The sequence below is a fragment of the Tachyglossus aculeatus genome, chromosome 1 (genome assembly GCF_015852505.1).
Source record: "Tachyglossus aculeatus isolate mTacAcu1 chromosome 1, mTacAcu1.pri, whole genome shotgun sequence".
NCBI lineage: Eukaryota > Metazoa > Chordata > Mammalia > Monotremata > Tachyglossidae > Tachyglossus > Tachyglossus aculeatus.
The window spans coordinates 147,097,548-147,118,079 of record NC_052066.1 but is presented as its reverse complement, the minus strand read 5'-3'; the positions used below and the strand labels follow the sequence as shown (position 1 = coordinate 147,118,079).

Here is a 20,532-nt window from a genome sequence, read left to right as displayed (position 1 = left end):
TCCTGCTTTGACTAAAAAAAACGAAGTAAAACAACAACAAAAAATAGCTCGTAACCCCCTGACTCCCCATGTAGCAGCTGTGGTGCTGGGCCAGCTTTATTTGTACTCAGTTGACAGCAGGTTACCCGTGGTGCTTGACAATTAAAATTGTTCCCGAGCAGGCTGGTACTTGAGGGCACCAGAGTGATGCACTGTGGACCATCCTTTTAGACCTCTAATACTTAAAACGGCGACTGTAAATACGTATCACTTTTAGACTGTGAGCCCACTGTTGGGTAGGGACTGTCTCTATACGTTGCCAATTTGTACTTCCCAAGCGCTTAGTACAGTGCTCTGCACCCGGTAAGCGCTCAATAAATACGATTGATGATTGATGGTGAAGGACGACACCAGTGTTGGACGCCAATGTCAAACGTACCACAACGTATCGCATTTTTAGGCACTTTCAAATTCCAGCTTTCAAAATGGTAAAGGGCAGTTCTCCGAGATGCATTCAGTGACAAAATGGCAACCTCCTTTTTGGTTTTAGAGACGGGCCAATCTGTAAGCTTAGCAAATGCAGATTAAAATGATCTCGGGTTTAAATAAAATTAGCGAGTGGCACCCAGAAAAGTGAACCTGGTGATTTGTCAATGAAAAATATCTCAATGTAAGTAGGCCGGGGGTGGCCCCAAGGATGTGTTCATTTTCTTTAAGCAACTCCTAAGAAATAGCCGATTTAAAAAAAAAATAATCTCCTGATGTAATTTAACCCAAACAGAGCCTGGATCTATTAACCCCCCAAAAGCTTTTTTTTTTCCAAGAAAAGTTCATTTCTTTTTGCTTTAAAATTGAAATGAAAACAGCCAAGTCATGTAGCTGCTTATTCCTCATTAATTCATGACACATTTTGCAGTTCTATCACAGCATTTTTTTTCAGGTGGAAGCCATCTAGGGCATTTGCTTCGTAATCAAGGACCCTCAGCGTCCTATTTAAAATATCCTTAGTTCAATTCCAGAGCAGATTAAATTTTGTTAGAGAAGAAATTAATAAAACAGGTGCAGTTTTATGCACCTCTGATTATTTAAAAATCTAATTTCAAATGTTTCTGAGACACTGAGTATGCAGTTCCAAAATTTAAGACTTGTGTATTTGGCCTATATGGAAAATGGTTAATCACAGGTAAGTCATATTCATGCTGAAGTTAAAATGATTTTTTTTTTTGGAAAATTAATATATTGCACATGGATGTAAAAACAGTGTATTGTTTAGGATATATTTACTTGCATAGAAGACACTTTCTAATGAACTGACATTTTTCTGAAAAAAAAAAACTTTCAATTGCATTTTCATGATCTCACTCGGCTGGCATAAACGAGGAGTTTCATTGGCACATAGACAGGGTTTTACTGTTCTGGAGGTTATGTTTTTGCCAGAAATGTGGAGGGTGGGGAAGTAGAAGATATGCTTTCTTATTTATTTCCAGAAAATGGCAAGCACTTAAAAAGCATGATTAAATGCAAAGTTAAGTGGAGGGGGGGGGGGAAATCCGTGCTAATCATACGGGAAGTTTTCCGTCGGTGTGGGGAATTTACACTACGATTTTTCTTCCTGTTTTTGCCGGCGAGTGTATCCTTGAGGACGGATACCCTTCCGAGGGTGTCCCCTCCCCACCCCTTCTAATTTGCACCTTCCCCGTCTCCTTCTCCTGCCTCGTTTCCCTTGCCCTTTCTCAGTCTCTCCCTCTTTCCCCTTCCCTCCCTCCTCCCACCCTCCTCTAAAGATTTTCTTCACCCCGCGTCGCGGTTGAGGCATGGCTCGGCCCAGTCCCAAGGGGCAGGGAGGGCTGGCTTGTCCCACGAGGCGCAGGTTCTGTCCTGCCGCACGGGGAGATCCGAAGCGTCGTAGTCGTGTGTAGCATCACTGCTGAGCCCCCCCCCCCGACTTTTCCCTCTGACTCATTGCCCCCCCTTTTTTTGACAGCCGTCAAAGCACTTCTCCTCCAATCAGGAGGACAGAATGCAAGGTATCCTCCAAGACCAGAACTAATGTGGCTCCACAAATTGAACGGAAGAGGGAACTGGAAAGCGAGCGGGGTGGGTTGGCCTTCCCCTCCTCTTGACACTAAACGAGCCGCCGCCGTCGAGGTGTTTGGTTTCCGCACGGCAGCTGGCGGGGCCGGGGCAGAACCGGGGTTTGCCATCTGAGGCCCGGTGAGGCGGGACGCGCGCGGTCCGGGCTGCCCCCCGGTCGGTCCCCACCGGCGGTTTTGTGGATTCTGGTTGGGATTTTTTTTTTTTTGGTCAGACCTTGAGCTTCCTCCGAGAGCCGTGCTCTTTTCCAAGTTGTCCACCCGAACGTTACAGAGGAAAAGACCATCCCGTAACGAGGGTTGCCCAGGAGCCGGGGGGTAACGATAAGGGTGGACGGGGCGGGGAGAAAATCAGGCCTCAGATAGCACAGCTTTCGAGAACTGAACTCAGATCAGGCTACCAAAACGATTAAAAAAGCCTTACGGGAAACGTTGAATTTCAGAACAGGATGGTTATTTCTCACGGGGTAAGAGTGTTGTTATCTTGTGAGCTGGAGCTACCAGGGACTCTGTGACTAATGTGAGAGAGAACGGTTGACGTTCTTGAGTCAGACACTTTCTATGGACCATCAGCTTCTCACCCTGATTCCGTACTGCCGTGTTGCCATCCAGGCATTTTGTTTTCTTGGCCTTCTGTCATAACATGGGAAGTAGACATTTCAAATCTTCCCGGGCCCATCCATTTTTGGTCCGGGAAATTAGCTGGGGAGCCCAAGTGCAGGAAAATAAGCAACATCATAAAAAGCTCAAACTCCTTTAGTTGGCTCTCTCCTTAGTAATTATGGGAAATGGCGCACAACAGCTTAATTTGAAAAGTATTTGTACAAAATGGAACTTCTGATATTTTTGAAAAGGGGTGGCACTGTTTTTTTCTCGGGGGGAGAAAACTATATGGTTATTCTGCCTTGTGAGCCTCTGACTAGAACTTTTTTAACAATTCATGCCTTGCGCTGAAAGAGAATGAGAGAGGATGCCGACTATTTTATCTTAAACTTCAAAGAGATTCAGGAGTGCGGAGGGGAGTGTGGAAAGGTAGCTGTTGGGAAAATATCACGGTGGCTTATTTTATCTCTGTGCACATTTGCCAGTTGGAAGGTGAGCGCAATGAAATAAAAACAGTTTCTACCACGTGACAGAAGTTCTCTGGCCCAAGTAGCAGAAAGCTGTTTTCTTCCCTTGGTTCCTTTAGTGTGGATCATCCCATCCTGTGGGGGGGGGGGGGGGGGGGGGGGGGGTGCAGAAAGCCTAATAAATTATTCCAAATTCATGCTCTAAATTTATAGGTCTGAAAGAGTTGAAAGGCGGTTGACCTTTCTTACCTGCTCACAAGTTTAACTGCACGGTCTGGGGGAGACGCTGTTGGTTTCCGTGTTCGAACAAGCTCAAGGTGTGACTGACCGGAAAGAAGCCGACAGGCTAAGGAGGTGGTTGCCTAACTGCAGGATAAGCCTTTGGGAAGCATTGCAAATGAAAGTTATTTATTTGATTATCCGTTTTGAAGAACCGTGAACAGAGTCTTAATGAGGCATTTCCAATTAAAGAGTCCATAGAAGACTCTGACCAAGATTTAGCTAAACGCTAATTAGACTTCACCTGGACTGCTAGCATTGTAAATTTGGGTGAGCGAGGGGCTGGGGGGGGGAAAAGGCAGTTGGTTTTACTTCTGTTATTTGAAGGGGGCATTTCACTGTTACAGCTGATGTTCTCAATGTTGGAACCTAAAATTCCGAGTCCTGTTTTTTTCTCCACGGTGGGATTTTCTATGGAAGCATCCAACCTCCTAGAGTTCGCTTGGCGGGTTATTTATTGTCCACACGATCTGGGTTACAAAGGTGAAAGTTGTACATAATTGCAAAAACACACGTACCTTCTGAACCTCTCTAGTCGAATCCACCCTCATCCGAAGGCTGTTTCGAAAACTACTGTCATTATTATACTGTTTTTGGAACTAGTCCGTTGATGTGGTTTATCGCAAAATGCCTGTTGAAGTGTCTCATGACTTCAGTGAAGCCGAGAAGGGACCGGGGTGGAACATTATGGCGAGGGTGTCTGTATTAAAGAAATCTGACTTCTGCTGTTCACGTGAACTTCAGAAATCCCTTGTATTCAGCATTTACCTTTGAAACCCGGTTATGTCTCTTAAGGGACTGTACGATCTGCCCCGACAGTAGGTGAAAGCTACAAATGGGTGTTCATTTTTGTATTCATCACCGCATCTGTTACATGAAATTCGTGTCTTAGCTGAAATCGCTGTTTCATAACTTGAGTGGAAGTTAAAACAATCTTTTTTCCTGCATTTTTATGATTTCTGTATACTTGAGTTTGTTAAAGATTAATATGTTAGGTGATACTGTACAAAACTGTATGAATATTTACCTTTAGTGAAAATCAAAAGTAAAATTCATATGTATTTCCTTTTTTACATTTTCATCTAATTTCTTGACAACTTGAATAAATTTCATAAAGAGCCTTTCTAACATGAAATATTGTTAAATTAAGTTATTAACTGTTGCAATAATTAATGAAGCTTTAATAATATCAGTATTGTTGGTATTTTTATAATTTAAAACAAATCATGTTTCTGTTTCACACCGCTTTGTTTTTTAGCTGTCCTGTTGTCTCTGTTACAGCTAAAGAACCTTACTAAATACTTGATATTACAAAATACTTGGGGTTGTCTTCTGTATACTGACATTAAATAAAAACGTGTGAATGAATTGTAAATGTAGAAATTTTCAATAGACATGACCACAGCTGAGCTTTAAACCCTGGGTTTAACCAAAAAAAACCCAATAGTAGCTTTTTTTAACGCTGAAAAATTAAGGGCCGTGTCAATGTCATGGGAAAGCATAACCCCAGAAATTGCTACCTCCTAATTTCCAATTTGGAGTATCTCCTAATTAGAAAATTGGCTAAAACGTAGAGGTTTTGATGGTCAGGCACTCCTCCTAATTTCCAATTTGGAGTGTCTCCTAATTAGAAAATTGGCTAAAACGTAGAGGTTTTGATGGTCAGGCACTTTCTGAGGTGTTAACTGCTTATGCTGTATGTTTCTCTATATGTTGCCAATTTGTACTTCCCAAACACCTAGTACAGTGCTCTGCACATAGTAAGCGCTCAATAAATACGATTGATGATGATGATGATGATGATGATGATGCTAAATCAGGCCTAGGGGAAACTGTTGAGTAAGGTTTCAGCTCTGCTGTAAAGATCAACTGTTTGATTCACGTTCAATATTTCAATTAAAATAGGTCCGTGCGGTCCGTTTTTAGGGACCCGGCGTACTCACTCTCCCAAGATGGGTGGAGGTAGGGCCACTTCAGAGCCGCTCAAGTTTCTGTCCCCGCCAAAGCTCGGAGGGCTGCCTGCCGGGAGGTACAAGAAGCCTGACCCAGTTGGAATTAACTTCTGGTCTTACTCAGGGATGCCTGCCAGGGCAGCCCCCCTTCCCCCTTCCCTTTCCTTTCATCCTGTTGCCAAAAAGACAAGACTTGCAGGATCCTTCTCCGTGTTTCAGTGTGGGATTTGTTCAGCTTTCAGGTTGTCCTTTCCCATTACCATACCCACCCCCACTGCCAATCTAAAGATCTGACCTGGAAAATCTTTTTTTTAACCCCTGCTCTATTTCCCAAGTGCTTAGTACAGTGCTCTGCACGCAGTAAGCGCCCAATAAATACGATTGACTGACTCAACCCACTGCATCAGCGAGTTTCAGGTCTTGGTGACCAACTCTCCTCTCTGCAGGATCTTTAAGGATAAAATACTTATTGGTACTTACCTTTGCATCTTTCCCTGGGTGCTTTAGATGATTGTTCCTAACTCTCCTCCCTGCCATCCTTACCCCCCGTCCCCCACCCAGATCCCTGGCTAGGGCTGTGACCACTAATAATAATTATGTTGGTATTGGTTAAGCACTTATGTGCCAAGCACTGTCCTAAGCGCTGGGATAGATACAAGGTTATTAGGTTGTCCCACTTGGGGCTCACAGTCATGATCCCCATTTTACAAATGAGAGAACTGAGGCACAGAGAAGTGAAGTGACTTGCCCAAAGTCACCCAGCTGACAAGTGGCAGGGCTGGGATTAGAACCCGTGACCTCTGACTCCCAAGCCCGGGCTCTTTCCACCGAGCCACGCCACTTCTACTAGAAAGGCACTAGATCAATCAGCCGTATTTATTGAGCGCTTACTGTGTGCAGAGCACTGTACTGAGCGCTTGGGAAGTACAAGTTGGCAACATATACAGTCACCATCATCAATCGTATTTATTGAGCGCTTACTATGTGCAGAGCACTGTACTAAGCGCTTGGGAAGTACAAGTTGGCAACATATAGAGACGGTCCCTACCCAACAGTGGGCTCACAGTCACTAGACTGTTCAGTGGCTTTGGGGTTGGATGAGCAGTGAGTAGACTGGAAGATCTTTGTGGACAGGGAGTGTGTCTACCGACCTCGCTGTATTTTACTTTCCCAAGCGCTCAGTAGAGTGTTGTGCAGAGCACTGTACTAAGCGCTTGGGAAGTACAAGTTGGCAACATATAGAGACAGTCCCTACCCAACAGTGGGCTCACAGTCACTAGACTGTTCAGTGGCTTTGGGGTTGGATGAGCAGCGAGTAGACTGGAAGATCTTTGTGGACAGGGAGTGTGTCTACCGACCTCGTTGTATTTTACTTTCCCAAGCGCTCAGTAGAGTGTTCTGCACACAGTAAATCTTCAAAAAATACCATTGATGGAGTGACGAGCATGTGCTCCAATTTTGCATCCCTGCCTTCTCCAAGTGAGCCATCATCATCAATCGTATTTATTGCGCGCTTACTGTGTGCAGAGCACTGTACTAAGCGCTTGGGAAGTACAAATTGGCAACATATAGAGACAGTCCCTACCCAACAGTGGGCTCACAGTCTAAAAGGCCATGACTTTAGCCCTGGTCCACAGGCTGGTCAGCCTGGTCTGCTCCCTCGGCAGCTGGTCGACAAATTCATTTTCTCCCCAAAGGGGGTGAGACCGGCTGGCTTATAACCACATCCTTGAGAGACGCCTTAAAAGAGGCTGCTCTTCAGCCACCCCTCAACTTCATTAACCCCCTTTTGACTGGGCATGGCCTGCCACCAGGAAACTTGCCATCCCCACCCCGGCCCTTCCCGTGGGGTAGCTGTGAAATCCGTCCCTTAGGGAATCTGGTCTGGCCTTTGGGGAAACAAGGGTTTAGTTCCGAAATGTGGGGGCTGGATCCAGGGATTGCATCCAGTTTAAAAGTCGGGTCTTTGACGTTTCTCTGATCAAGACTAGTTGAAACGGGACGGAAAGGGGGCTGGCCTGGCTAGGAACCCAGGGGTGGGGGTGGACCCAGGCCCACCCAAGACTGGCTTCCTGTACTTCCTAGCAGGACGGTCGTTTGAGCTCTTTTGCAGGGAGGAGTCCCGAAAACACCCGAGAGCGGACGGCTGGCAGGCCCGCGCATCTTCGGAGAATGTCGGTTTTGGTAAGCGATGCCCGTTTCTGTTTCAAACTCAGGTTCACCGATCCAGACGCGGCGGGGGTAGGCTGCCTACCTCAAGCGGGGAATGACGAATTCTACAGGAGCTCTTTTTCTAGGCAGATTCCGTTGCCCCTTAACTTGCAGACTTGAACGTGCTTTGGCTGAGCCTTTAGATTGGCTCAGCCCATTTTACAGGTGAGGTAACCGAGGCTCAGAGAAGTGAAGTGACTTGCCCAGGGTCACACAGCAGACGTGGCGGAGCCGGGATTCCAACCCGTGACCTCCGACTCCAAAGCCCATGCTCTTTCCGCTGAGCCACGCGGCTTAAATACCTCATTTTATTCATCTCCATTTGGACAACTGCTGGGAGTCTTCCAAATCTGGCCCCAGGTGGAAGGGGCTGGGTGGAGGTCACTGCTTGTACATATCTATTCTATTTATTTTATTTTGTTAGTATGTTTGGTTTTGTTCTCTGTCTCCCCCCTTTTAGACTGTGAGCCCACTGTTGGGTAGGGACTGTCTCTATACGTTGCCAATTTGTACTTCCCAAGCGCTTAGTACAGTGCTCTGCACATAGTAAGCGCTCAATAAATACGATTGGTGATGATGATGATTGGCAAACCCAGGAGTTTCCAGGCCTATACCCACACCCTTCTCCAGCCAAGTTATTAGGTAAGGGAAAACGTTAGCCTGGGGACTCCTGTTATTAGGTAAGGGAAAAAGCCTGGGGAATCCTTTCCTTTTATCAATTCCTGGAATTCCCCTTCTCCCTTCATTGTTCGATTTTTATAATGCTTCTGGGTGTCAGGGCTCAGTTGGAATTGGGCTGAGAATCACCCTCCGCACCCTAACTCAGATCTGCGAGGTTTGTCTGATTCAGGCTCTCAGCCTCTCTGAAGGAAGAGGCAACTTCTTCATCATCGATCGTATTTATTGGGCGCTTACTGTGTGCAGAGCACTGTACTAAGCGCTTAATAATAATGGCATTTATTAAGCACTTACTATGTGCAAAGCACTGTTCGAAGCGCTGGGGAGGTTACAAGGTGATGAGGTTGTCCCACGGGGGGCTCACGGTCTAATCCCCATTTTACAGATGAGGTAACTGAGGCACAGAGAAGTTAAGTGACTTGCCCAAAGTCACACAGCTGACAATTGGTGGAGCCGGGATTTGAACCCATGACCTCTGACTCCAAAGCCCGGGCTCTTTTCCATTGAGCCACGCTGCTTCATTTTCTTCCTTTTACTCTGAAACCTCAGCTGACATTTTCTGCCTTCCAGAGCACCACGCTCTTAAGTAACAGTTGCTTCAAGGAAAATGAGTTTCCCTATCTGCTGCTTCCATCTCTCTCTCTCACTGGAAAATTAGACCAGAAGGGATCGGTCCCAACAACCTAATTCCTGAAAAGCCAGCAGATTTCCAGCCCTGATAGTGGTATTCTAAATATCTCCACTTCCTCAAGACCAATATATGTGGCCAACCTGTACAAATCTTTCATACATTCTCTCTGTTACATGCAAAATGTAACAAACTCAAGCCACTCAAATATTTAAATCCACTTTGAGAAAGAAATTTTCTCCTTAAAATTTGCCTGATTTAGCTCTTGTTTCATGGGGGTAATCCCTCAACACAAAAGTTTTGAGCTAATGATAACGTGCAATCTGTACCCATTCAGTAGCTGCAGGGAAAATTTGGAATATTCTCCAAATTCGTATTGTACTCTCCCAAGTGTTCAGTGAACACCATTGCTCAGTGAGAAGCAGCGTGGCTCGGTGAAAAGAGCACGGGCTTTGGAGTCAGAGGTCATGGGTTCGAATCCCGACTCCACCACATGACGGCTGTGTGATCTTGGGCAAGTCGCTTAACTTCTCTGAGCCTCAGTTACCTCAACCTGTAAAATGGGGATTGATTGTGAGCCCCACATGGGGCAACTTGATCACCTTGTATCCCCCCCAGCGCTTAGAACAGTGCTCTGCACATAGTAAGCACTTAACGAATGACATCATTACTATTACCATTGATTGATACTGAACATCTCTTTAGTTGCAGACTGGTTTTGCATCTTAAATCATAGATGCAGTTCTGAGAAAAATGGCCTGTCCCGTCATTATAGTCCCAGTCTCACACAAGGTGTGATTTTAGTGGTCTAGAATTAAGATAGCTCCTTAAATAGACTCCTGGTATCCACTACTCTGTTTGGATCACGGAGAGGTGGGAATTGGGGGATTCTGCTGATGTAAAGCCTTGCGGATAAATTGGAACAGAAATGTTTTAGCATTCAACGGCAGCCCTCTGTCACCTTCTCCCTTCTGGAACACACGGTGCTTTCTTCGTAGAAGTTTTTGCCCCAGGCCTCCTTTTAAACAAGCCCCTTTAAAGGAGCTAGAAGTTTTGCTCAGTTCCACTCTTGAAAGGGACACAGTAAACTCCTGGAATTGGGATTCACTTGGAATATTAGCAGAAAAAGTCAATTATAGACTGGTGGTCACCCTAGCACTCCTGGGTGATGCTCTGCTCCAGGACCGCGTAACACCTGGGCCCTTGTCCCAGTTTTTAACATTTCTCCTTAATTTCCATGTTTTGGGATGGATTTTTTTTTTTTTTTTTTTGGTCCTGGCATTGTGTATGCTTTAGAGTCACAGGGGGAATTTAGTGTAGTGCTTGACTCAGAGGGGTTTGAGTGCTGCAGCATATCTTCTTTCGACCCGCAGGCAGAAACTTTTCCCGGAGTTCTCATGGCTCACCTCAGACACAGAGTAAAGAATTTTCGATTCTGCGGGAAAAGGAGCGCCGTTCTGTTTCCTGCTTTCCGATCAGGTTATATTCAATCGGCTTCAAAGATACAAACTTCATAAACTGAGCATAGACGGACCTCCATTCAGGCTCCAGATAGGAGGAGAGAGAAAAGCTTGAGTTGCATTGCCAAAGCTCTGGACCAATCATCTGTTCTAAAATGAATAAAAAACAAACTGTAGGAACGTGAGCAGCAGTCTCTTCTCTTCTCTTTTTTTAGTAGGTCCTTTATTTGCTAAACACTTTTTGGTTGAAATTCCTTCTGGGGAGCTCCTTTTCTTCATTTGTATTTTTTGGTGGAAACTGCCATTTTTCAGTGCAGGTTTTTTAATAGTATTTAAGCGTTTACTGTGTGTCAGGCACTATAACTAACCGCTGGGGAAGGTAAAAGTTAATCAGGTTGGACAACGGTTCATGTTAGGACATCATCATCATCATCATCATCATCATCATCAATCGTATTTATTGAGCACTTACTATGTGCAGAGCATTGTACTAAGCGCTTGGGAAGTACAAATTGGCAACATATAGAGACAGTCCCTACCCAACATCAATCGTATTTATTAAGTGCTTACTATGTGCAGAGCACTGTACTAAGCGCTTGGGAAGTACAAATTGGCAACATATAGAGACAGTCCCTACCCAACAGTGGGCTCACAGTCTAAAAGGGGGCTCACAGTCTTAATCCCAGTTTTGCAGATGAGATAACAAGCACAGAGAAGTGAAATGACTTGCCTAAGGTCACACTGCGGAGCTAGCAGAGTGGCAGAACTGGGCTAAGAATAGATCCCAGTTTCTCTGACTCATTGATGGCGTCTTGGATGTGTAGAATTTTCCAGGACAGTCAGGATTTTTTTTATTCCATCATCCCCACTAAACCGCTAATGACCAAAAGTGGTTTAGAGAAGCAGCGTGGCTCAGTGAAGAGGTCATGGGTTCAAATCCCGGCTCCGCCAATTGTCAGCTGTGTGACTTCGGGCAAGTCACTTCTCTGGGCCTCAGTTACCTCATCTGTAAAATGGGGATGAAGAATGTGAGCCCCCCCGTGGGACAATCTGATTACCTTGTAACCTCCCCAGTGCTTAGAACAGTGCTTTGCACATACTAAGCGCTTAATAAATGCCATCATTATTATTATTATTATTATAAAAGCCTCTGACCAGTCTTACTTTGATGACCCTTTCCTAAAGTAGATGGGCCTTCAAGATAACAAAATGTATACCAACATTTCAAAAAAAAAAACCAAACAGTTCTTTTGCAGTTTATATTTACTATTTGAACCTATGGGCTAGCAAAGATGTTCACCAGCTGTTCCCCGGTGTTAAGAATGCTGTTATTCATTCAGTTGTATTTATTGAGCACTTACTGTGTGCAGAGCACTGTACTAAGCGCTTGTTATAGTGAATGTGTCCCAAAGAAATTTAATCAGTTGGACTTCCCAGTTTTATTAAAATTGGTACTTGCAGCCTCAAATTTGGGGAAGTTTAGAGAAGCAGCGTGGCTCAGTGGAAAGAGCACAGGCTTGGGAGTCAGAGGTCATGGGTTCTAATCCCGACTCTGCCCTTGTCAGCTGTGTGACTTTGGGCAAGTCACTTCTGTGGGCCTCAGTTACCTCATCTGGAAAATGGGGATTAAGACTGTGAGCCCCATAGGGGACAACCTCATCACCTTGTATCCCCCCAGCGCTTCAAACAGTGCTTGGCACATAGTAAGCGCTTAACAAATGCCGTTATTATTATTATTATTATTCCCAGACCTTTGCTAATATTTCAGGCCGTGTTTACATTTGTGTGGCGATTGCCTGAGATTTGAACTCCTTAAAAATACTCGGCCTAGCGTCTTACCTTTTCTGCAGTCTTAATTCTTATTTGAAATTCTAGTTTATTCACTGGGTCACCAACCCTTGATTGTCGGATTGAAACAGGAGTTACATCAGTTGAGCTGCAGAGTCCTCAAAAGGCCTTAATTAAGCACTAATCAACCTCAGACTATAGCGTGACTGCCTTGAGCTTTCTTCCCTTCTGCTCTCTGGTGGAATCAAAATAGCCAAAGGGAGCCAGCGGCATCCGGTATTCTCTGGGATGAGTCCGGCTAACTTGGATTTAGTGAACCGTTAGCTAATAATAGCAACAATGTGAGTTTGTGGATAGGTGCGGCCCCGGGCATTTGGATTTCCTCCCATGACCCTGAAACCCTCTCGCCAAGTAATTATTTTCTCAGACACGGAGAACCGCTCGACAAGCCTACATGCACAGTAGACAGCATGCAGGCCAGGAGCAGGGCAGCTTAATCAATCAGTCGTATTTATTGAGCGCTTACTGTGTGCAGAGCACTGGACTAAGCGCTTGGGAAGTACAAGTTGGCAACATATAGAGACACGTAAATCCTCATTTCTCCAATAGAGTCAGCCAGTTGCATTTATTGAGCGCTTACTGTGTGTAGAGCACTGTACTAAGCACTTGGGAGAGTACAATACAACAAAATAAGACATTCCCTGCCCACAATGACCTTATAATCTAGATGGGGAGATAGGCATCAGTATAAATAAGGAAATTACAGATAGACCTCTGACCTGGCTTAACTATTAATAATAATAATAATGACATTTATTAAGCGCTTACTATGTGCAAAGCACTGTTCTAAGCGCTGGGGAGTTTACAAGGTGATCAGGTTGTCCCACGCGGGGCTCACGGTCTTAATCCCCATTTTACAGATGAGGTAACTGAGGCCCAGAGAAGTTAAGTGACTTGCCCAAAGTCACACAGCCGACAAGTGGCGGAGCCGGGATTTGAACCCATGACCTCTGACTCCAAAGCCCGGGCCCTTTCCACAGAGCCACGCTGCTTCCGCTGCTTCACCTATTCAGTTTATCCAGGCCACAACACTACTGCCAGATAACCACAGGCAGACAGAACGTGCTTTTGAGTTCCTGAGAAGAAAGAGTTTGTTTCCAGGCAGGTGAGACCCTCTAGCCAAGGGGGTGTGTGCCTTTGCCTGCAGCAAAGTCCCTCTTTTCCCCCAAGCCTCAATCAGTGAGGGTATTTGAACCCTTGGCGTAGGCTGCGAACATTCACCAAGGAGCTCGGAGACTGCGGACTACCTCATTCGTTGGTCCTTTCTTCACGAGAGGTCCGTGGCCTTTCCACTCATGCCATTTCTGGGCGACAGGTGATTGCGCCTCATCTTAAAGCTCTTTACCAACTCATTGTGTGGGTGGGAGGATAACGAAATGGGGGAGGAAAGGTGTGGCCCATCTCTCCGTACAGTCCACAGGGGAAAATGGAATTTGAGGAGATTGACAAGCTCTCCCCTTTCCAAGAAAACTGCCTTTCCTGAAGGTTGGAATTTGGATCTTGTGATTTGACATCGGCCCCGTGACGATAATCCCTGTGCCTGAAAAGCAAATTGACCTCCATGCCTTTCTCCCTGGTTTAAAACCCCACTGCAGGCTATTAAAGGTGAGAAGTCAGAGCAGTTTTATTAGGGCTCTGAAACAGAATCCCCCACGGTAACCGTAGGCGCTACCTGTTGCGGAAATTTTCAAAATGAGCACCGGTTCCGAACCTCAGGCTTGGTGGAGGCTTTTGAGGGGGTGATTTTACAGTCTGCCCTCCATTTCTGTGACTAGAAGCAGCAGTTCGTTGCCTCTGTAGGGTGTTGTTAGCCTTCTCCCCTGCTTTGTAAGATGAACACGCTATCTAGAAAAGTGACAAAGTGTTCTGGGTGCTTTGCAGTAAGAGAGCCACCAAAAGCTGCTTCCTCACACTGAGTTGGAGGGGTCCGCGGCAAGTTGGCCGGGTAACGGCATCGTGTGCGACATCGGCATCCTGAGTGAAGGTTGTGAGTTCAAAGCAGAGGGACTTAAACTGGCGCTCAGGGCTTCAGCCATTAGACTAGGTCTCCTTTTTATCTTTTTTTGGAAGGGTCCTCTGGGAAGAAATAAGGAAAAAGAGCTCCTCTAGGTTCTTTGAGATGTCAAATTCTCCCTAGGGCAGCTGCTGCCTGCCCCTGTCTAGATTGATGGATCTAAGTTACAGGAACCTAAGGTAAGGCTGTTTGTAAATAAAATCCCTTCCAAGAAAAAAAAAGTTGGATTCTGTATAGCAAGAAAATTGCAAGTTGGTTGATCAGCCTGGTTGAGGCTCCACAAGGATGTGGTTTCAGACCTTACTGGCTCTGATTGTAGCCCTGACAGATCTCAAGCACGAGAACGTTATATCTGGCATACGTTAAGCTTGGAAATCTGTGAACAGTACTCTTAAAATAATTACTTTTGCAGTGTTCCTACATTGTCTATCCACATTTAAAAATTCCTACTGAGTGGGGTTGTAAACTATTCAGTGACCAAAATAACCTGTAAATGCAAATGAACTGTAGTGCTTTTTTCTATGTAGGAGACTAACCGTTTGGGCTTTCGTAAATTAACCCTTTAGCCGAGGAAATTGAATACTGATGTGACTAACTTCAATGATGCCCTCCTCCTCCAACCTTCCCAGGTTGGCTTAAATTACTGACTGCTCTTTTTTCCCATTCTCTCCCTGCTGTTGCAGGGGTTTGAATTTCTGCTCCTTGGATTAATTAAATTTCCACAAATGCCCCTTCCCCTCTCTCCCTCCCCTCCACTTCCACCCTGTGTTTTCATAACCAAGCGGGCACACCTCTCTCTCACTGTGATGTCACTGCTAGGTTTTAGCATTGCTCTATGTGCTCTGCACATAGTAAGCGCTCAAGAAATACGATTGATGATCCCGATCCCTGCCCTCCTTTCCTTGCTCCTAGCATCCGGCTTTCAGGTGCGGCTAATTAGGGAACCGAGGACAGAAAACAGCTCCTTTAAGGCGCTTTAACCGAATGCCGCGGGGGCTCCTCTTCCTACAAATGCCAGTCCGGTTGTCCAAGCAAAGGAAAACGGGCACGATCTGAGAACCCGGCAATGATGTATTTCCTCCTGAGGTGGAAGTTCCTCCCCCCCACATAGGGATTCACAAGTCAAACGTGCTCTTTCAGCTTTCCACCAAGCCACTCGAGTGTGAAAGAGGTCATTTGTTTCCTAAGGAGAGAAAGCTACCCTCTCTCCCTGCTGGCAACAGCCCCCCTTGTATTAAAACCGTACAGCCACTTGATCTCAATTCCCTCTCATTCGGGAATTGTGTCTGTAAAGGGGCCGGCACGGGAAGTTGTCGCTGTGGTCAGGACTGGGGTAGGGCTTTAACGTGGTGCAAATAAAGCGGGTCAAATATAATGCTTTCCACCCAAACCTGCCGATCGATCCCGGTGCTGGAAACGACTGAAGTGTTACTTTGCTTTAACAGTCAGGTACTTTTGCTGGATTAATGCAGATTGCTTTGTTTGCAGGGTGTATTGTCATCCCCAAACCAGGCCAGTGCTCCAAGTGGAACTGTAGTATAGCCATCCCACTCGCGCTGGGCTGAAAGTTGGCCAGCAGATGAAGTAATGACAGTGGAACCGGGAGTCCTTCAGCCACAGAGCGTCACAAATTCTAAACTGGCCGACCGCCAATCTGGGAATCAGAGCCCTGATATTATCAGAAGAATGATGTAATAATCGGTCTGTATTCAGTGCTGACTTCTGAGCTGTTCACCCAAGAAGAGTTTCCCTTTTTTTAAAAAAAAAAAACGCTTCTCTCGGTGTTGCAGTGAAATTAAGAAACCGTGTTTCTTCATTTTTTACCGAGTTCAATGTAAAAACAGAAACACACCTATATATAGTGTAAAAATAAAGTATGTTGAACAAAACCTCCCACACGAAGTTCAATTGCTCCAAAATAGCCCTTCGCTCCGGTATGTTTTGCACTGATTTTTTTTTTTACCTGAGGTGGTTGGAAGACAGCCTGGAACGCACTTCTGGAGACGGTCATTACTTTTTTGACTTAAAACCTGTAGATCAGGAAGATGGATGCTGCAATCATAGATTTATAAAAGAAAAATTATTTGCACTTAAATAGTTTCAACGCTAGTAGAAAATTACTTTAAATATGGGTGTACAGACTCCCGGAAAAGCTATGTTGTGGAGAAAAAGATATCCTTTGTATCTATTAAACATTTATTTTAATATTGTTCTTTCCAATTGCAATCAGCTCTGTATTATATGTATATATAATGTAACTCAGTGATCGGGGAAAATGGAAATTTCACTAGTGATTTTCATCGTCATTTAAGAAAGCGATATTTCTAATTCAGAAAAACGTTAATATTAAACTATCTTGAATATGCAGTTTGTTTACTTTGTTTAAATTGGCTCAGTTTTGATGTAATTAGTCTTTTGTTGAATTAAATATTTGGTACAGAACAATTTTATTCCTTGTACACCACATTCCTTTGTCCTCCAACTCAAGAATACGAGATTTATCGTGGCTAATGAATGAAAGATCATATTCTGAATTTACCTCCAATTTTCAGCATGCTGAGACCCAATCTGTGAAAAACAAATCAACATTCCCGCTGGGTGAGTCCATACTCCGTTCCTGGTGAGGCAATGAGGGGATAATGGGGAAAAATGCTCATTTTCCCCCTTATAAAGTAACAAGACAACTGTATATAATTATCATAGGCCAAAACCAAACCAACCTGCTTTTTGCTTAACTATATAACTTTGTTCTGTGTGCTCTAAAATTGGAAAGAAAATGTGTTTGGTAAATTTATTTTGGGGAACAGTTGTAACTAAAAATAGACACGCAATATAATTGAGGATTTTTTTTAAAAAAAAGCTATGGATGGTTTTGATGGGAAAACATAAGGTGAGCTTTTTTCTACTTTAGGTGAAGCCACTTGACAAATTATTTTCATGCAGTCTTCTCCCCAAAACTAGCCCCTTCCATTTATATAATTTCTATAGCTTAATCAAATGTCCAGAACTCAAGCAGACCCCTGTTTCTCCAGAAATCAATCACCCAATTGGGTGTCTCTTGTGATGATCTAAAACATGGAGCAGTAATTCAAAATAATTTAATTAAGCAGCATTGCCTAGTGGAAAGAGCATGGGCCTGGGAATCAGGGGACCTGGGTTCTAATCCCCACTCTGCCACTGGTCTGCTGTGTGACCTTGGGCAAGTCACTTCACTTCCTTGTAATAATAATAATAATGGTATTTATTAAGCGCTTACTATATGCAAAACACTGTTCTAAGTGCTGGGGAGGTTACAAGGTGATCAGGTTGTCCCACAGGGGGCTCCCAGTCTTCATCCCCATTTTACAGATGAGGGAACTGAGGCCCGGAGAAGTGAAGTGACTTGCCCAAAGTCACACAGCTGACAGTTGGCGGAGCAGGGACTTGAACCCATGACCTCTGACTCCAAAGCCCATGCTCTTTCCACTGAGCCACGCTGTACCTCAGTCACCTCATCTGGAAAATGGGGATTAAGACAGCCTCATACGGGATATTCTCTGTCCAAACTGATTATCTTGTGCCTACCCCAGTGGATAGTACAGTGCTTGGCCCATAGTAAACACTTATATAGCTAATACCATAAAGAAAAATTTGGAAAACTGTCCCACCTTTTTGGTCATTGGTGGGAGGGAGTTCCTGGTGATGATGATTGATGATGATGATGAGCAATGATAGAGGTTTCACCTAATGACTGGATTGCAGTTAAGAGTTGATAATTTCAGGCTTGACTAGGTTGAAATCAACGCTGAAACCTTTTTCAAAAGACGGGGAACGCCCCTTTCTCAGAGAGCAGCTTCAGTTACATCCCAGGTTTAGTGGGCCTGTCCAGTGATTTTTCACACGAAATGAATTCTAGGTTGCATTTTCCCCCCTTCAGGTAGGAAACGTCTTCATCATCATCATCATCAATCGTATTTATTGAGCGCTTACTATGTGCAGAGCACTGCACTAAGCGCTTGGGAAGTACAAACTGGCAACATATAGAGACAGTCCCTACCCAACAGTGGGCTCACAGTCTAAAAGGGGGGAGACAGAGAACAAAACCAAACATACTAACAAAATAAAATAAATAGAATAGATATGTACAAGTAAAATAGAGTAATAAATATGTACAAACATATATACATATATACAGGTGCTGTGGGGAAGGGAAGGAGGTAGGATGGGGGGGATGGAGAGGGGGACGAGGGGGAGAGGAAGGAAGGGGCTCAGTGTGGGAAGGCCTCCTGGAGGAGGTGAGCTCTCAGCAGGGCCTTGAAGGGAGGAAGAGAGCGAGCTTGGCGGATGGGCAGAGGGATTGGGGGCATTCCGGGCCCGGGGGATGACGTGGGCCGGGGGTCGATGGCGGGACAGGCGAGAGTGAGGTACGGTGAGGAGATTAGCGGCGGAGGAGCGGAGGCTGCGGGCTGGGCTGGAGAAGGAGAGAAGGGAGGTGAGGTAGGAGGGGGCGAGGGGATGGACAGCCTTGAAGCCCAGGGTGAGGAGTTTGTGCCTGATGCGCAGATTGATTGGTAGCCACTGGAGATTTTTGAGGAGGGGAGTAACATGCCCAGAGCGTCTTGGGGAAGAGAGGCTGCCTAGGCCAGACTTGTGACAGCATCGCTGAGAATATCTCTGGCCCCTGTCTGGGTGATCTCTGGTCCTATGCTTATAACTTTGTCCCCTGGAGCAGTTATCCCCTTCCCTGCCATTGTTGTCCTCTTCTGGCCTGCTGTCAATCGTATTTATTGAGTGTTCACTGTGTGCACAGCATTGAACTAAGCACTTGGGAGAATACAGTACAACAATAAACAGACACATTCCCTGCCTACAACAAGCTTATAGTCTATGGGGGAGACAGCCATTAAAATAAATTACACAGATGCTGTCTGTGTGTGACCAGTCCAAGTGTCAAAAAACCTGCCCAATTTCATTTATAGGCATTAGCCAAAGGCAACTCTTGGTTTTTTAGTTCTCTGTTCATAGGCCTGGCAACCTGTGAGCCCACTGTTGGGTAGGGACTGTCTCTATATGTTGCCAATTTGTACTTCCCAAGCGCTTAGTACAGTGCTCTGCACATAGTAAGCGCTCAATAAACACGATTGATGATGATGATGATTCAAAGTGAAAAACCCAACGCTCACTCGCGGCTGTTAACTTGAAGACCCGCCTTGTCGCAAAGGTCTGTATCCCGGTTCTTGCCCCCCAACCCACCCACTTATGCACATATCTGTAATTTATTTATTTTAATATCTGTCTCCCTCTCTAGACTGTAAGCTCATTGTGGGCAGGGAATGTGTCTGTTGATTGTTCTACTATACTCTCGCGCTTAGTACAGTGCTCTGCACCCAGTAAGCGCTCAGTAAATAGGATTGACTGACCCTTCTGTCCTCCCAGAAGGCAGTCAAATCCATTTCTTTGCAACTCACTTGGATTAAGTCGTCTTTGGCTAGTTGATGTTCTGGATGGGTGGTTTGGGCTTCGAGCCTTCTGTTCTCACAGCTCCTCTTGTAGCATTTTCCAGGAGCAGTATTCGTCCTCAGTGATTCACGTATGCCTGATCGCCTAAGTAGGACCAAAGAGAACAATTGGAGATTTTCTGGTAGTTCAGAGGTTTGTGGGGGAACGGAGTTAAGGAAGAGGAAGGAGGAAGAAGAAGAAGAGGAACATTTTCAAAATGTATTAATGGGCATCACACATGGATGAGAAAATATGCAAACGGCAAGATTTCCCACTTGGATTAGGTTTGCTTCTCTGAGATGTTTCAGTCTGTGTACTGAAAGGTCAATCAATCAATCAGTGGAATTTACTGAGTGCTTACTATGTGCCGGGCACTGTACTAAGCACTTGGGAGAGTACAGCGGAAAGAGCCCGGGCTTTGGAGTCAGAGGTCATGGGTTCAGATCCCGGCTCCACCACATCAGCTGTGTGACTTTGGGCAAGCCACTTCACTTCTCTGGGCCTCAGTTCCCTCATCTGTAAAATGGGGATGTAGACAGTGAGCCCCCCGTGGGACAACCTGATCACCTTGTTAACCTCCCCAGCGCTTAGAACAGTGCTTTGCACATAGTAAGCGCTTAATAAATGCTATTATTATTATTACTAGGCAAGTCACCTCACTTGTCAGTGCCAAAGTTCCCTCATCTGTAAAATGGGGATGTAGACTGTGAGCCCCCCGTGGAACAACCTGATCACCTTGTTAACCTCCCCAGCGCTTAGAACAGTGCTTTGCACATAGTAAGCGCTTAATAAATGCTATTATTATTATTGCCAGGCAAGTCACCTCACTTGTCAGTGCCTAA

The 20,532-nt window shown here is 45.2% G+C and overlaps 1 protein-coding gene across 5 annotated transcripts in view; it reads left to right on the top strand.

Annotated features, from left to right (window-relative positions):
- Positions 1 to 16,571, top strand: part of WDR20 (WD repeat domain 20) — a 97,945-nt gene extending 81,374 nt beyond the window's left edge. The window contains exons 4-5 of one of the 5 annotated variants that reach the window (XM_038742873.1): positions 7,487 to 7,557; positions 10,264 to 10,640. In XM_038742873.1, the coding sequence (XP_038598801.1) occupies positions 7,487 to 7,557; positions 10,264 to 10,312 (120 nt within the window). In that variant the 3' untranslated portion in view covers positions 10,313 to 10,640. Of the gene's footprint in view, positions 1 to 1,963; positions 2,077 to 3,355; positions 4,557 to 7,486; positions 7,558 to 10,263; positions 10,641 to 15,700 lie in introns of those variants that run through there. The other 4 variants (XM_038743200.1, XM_038743259.1, XM_038743241.1 and 1 more) reach the window with 4 other exon arrangements.
- Positions 16,572 to 20,532: the final 3,961 nt, after the last annotated feature.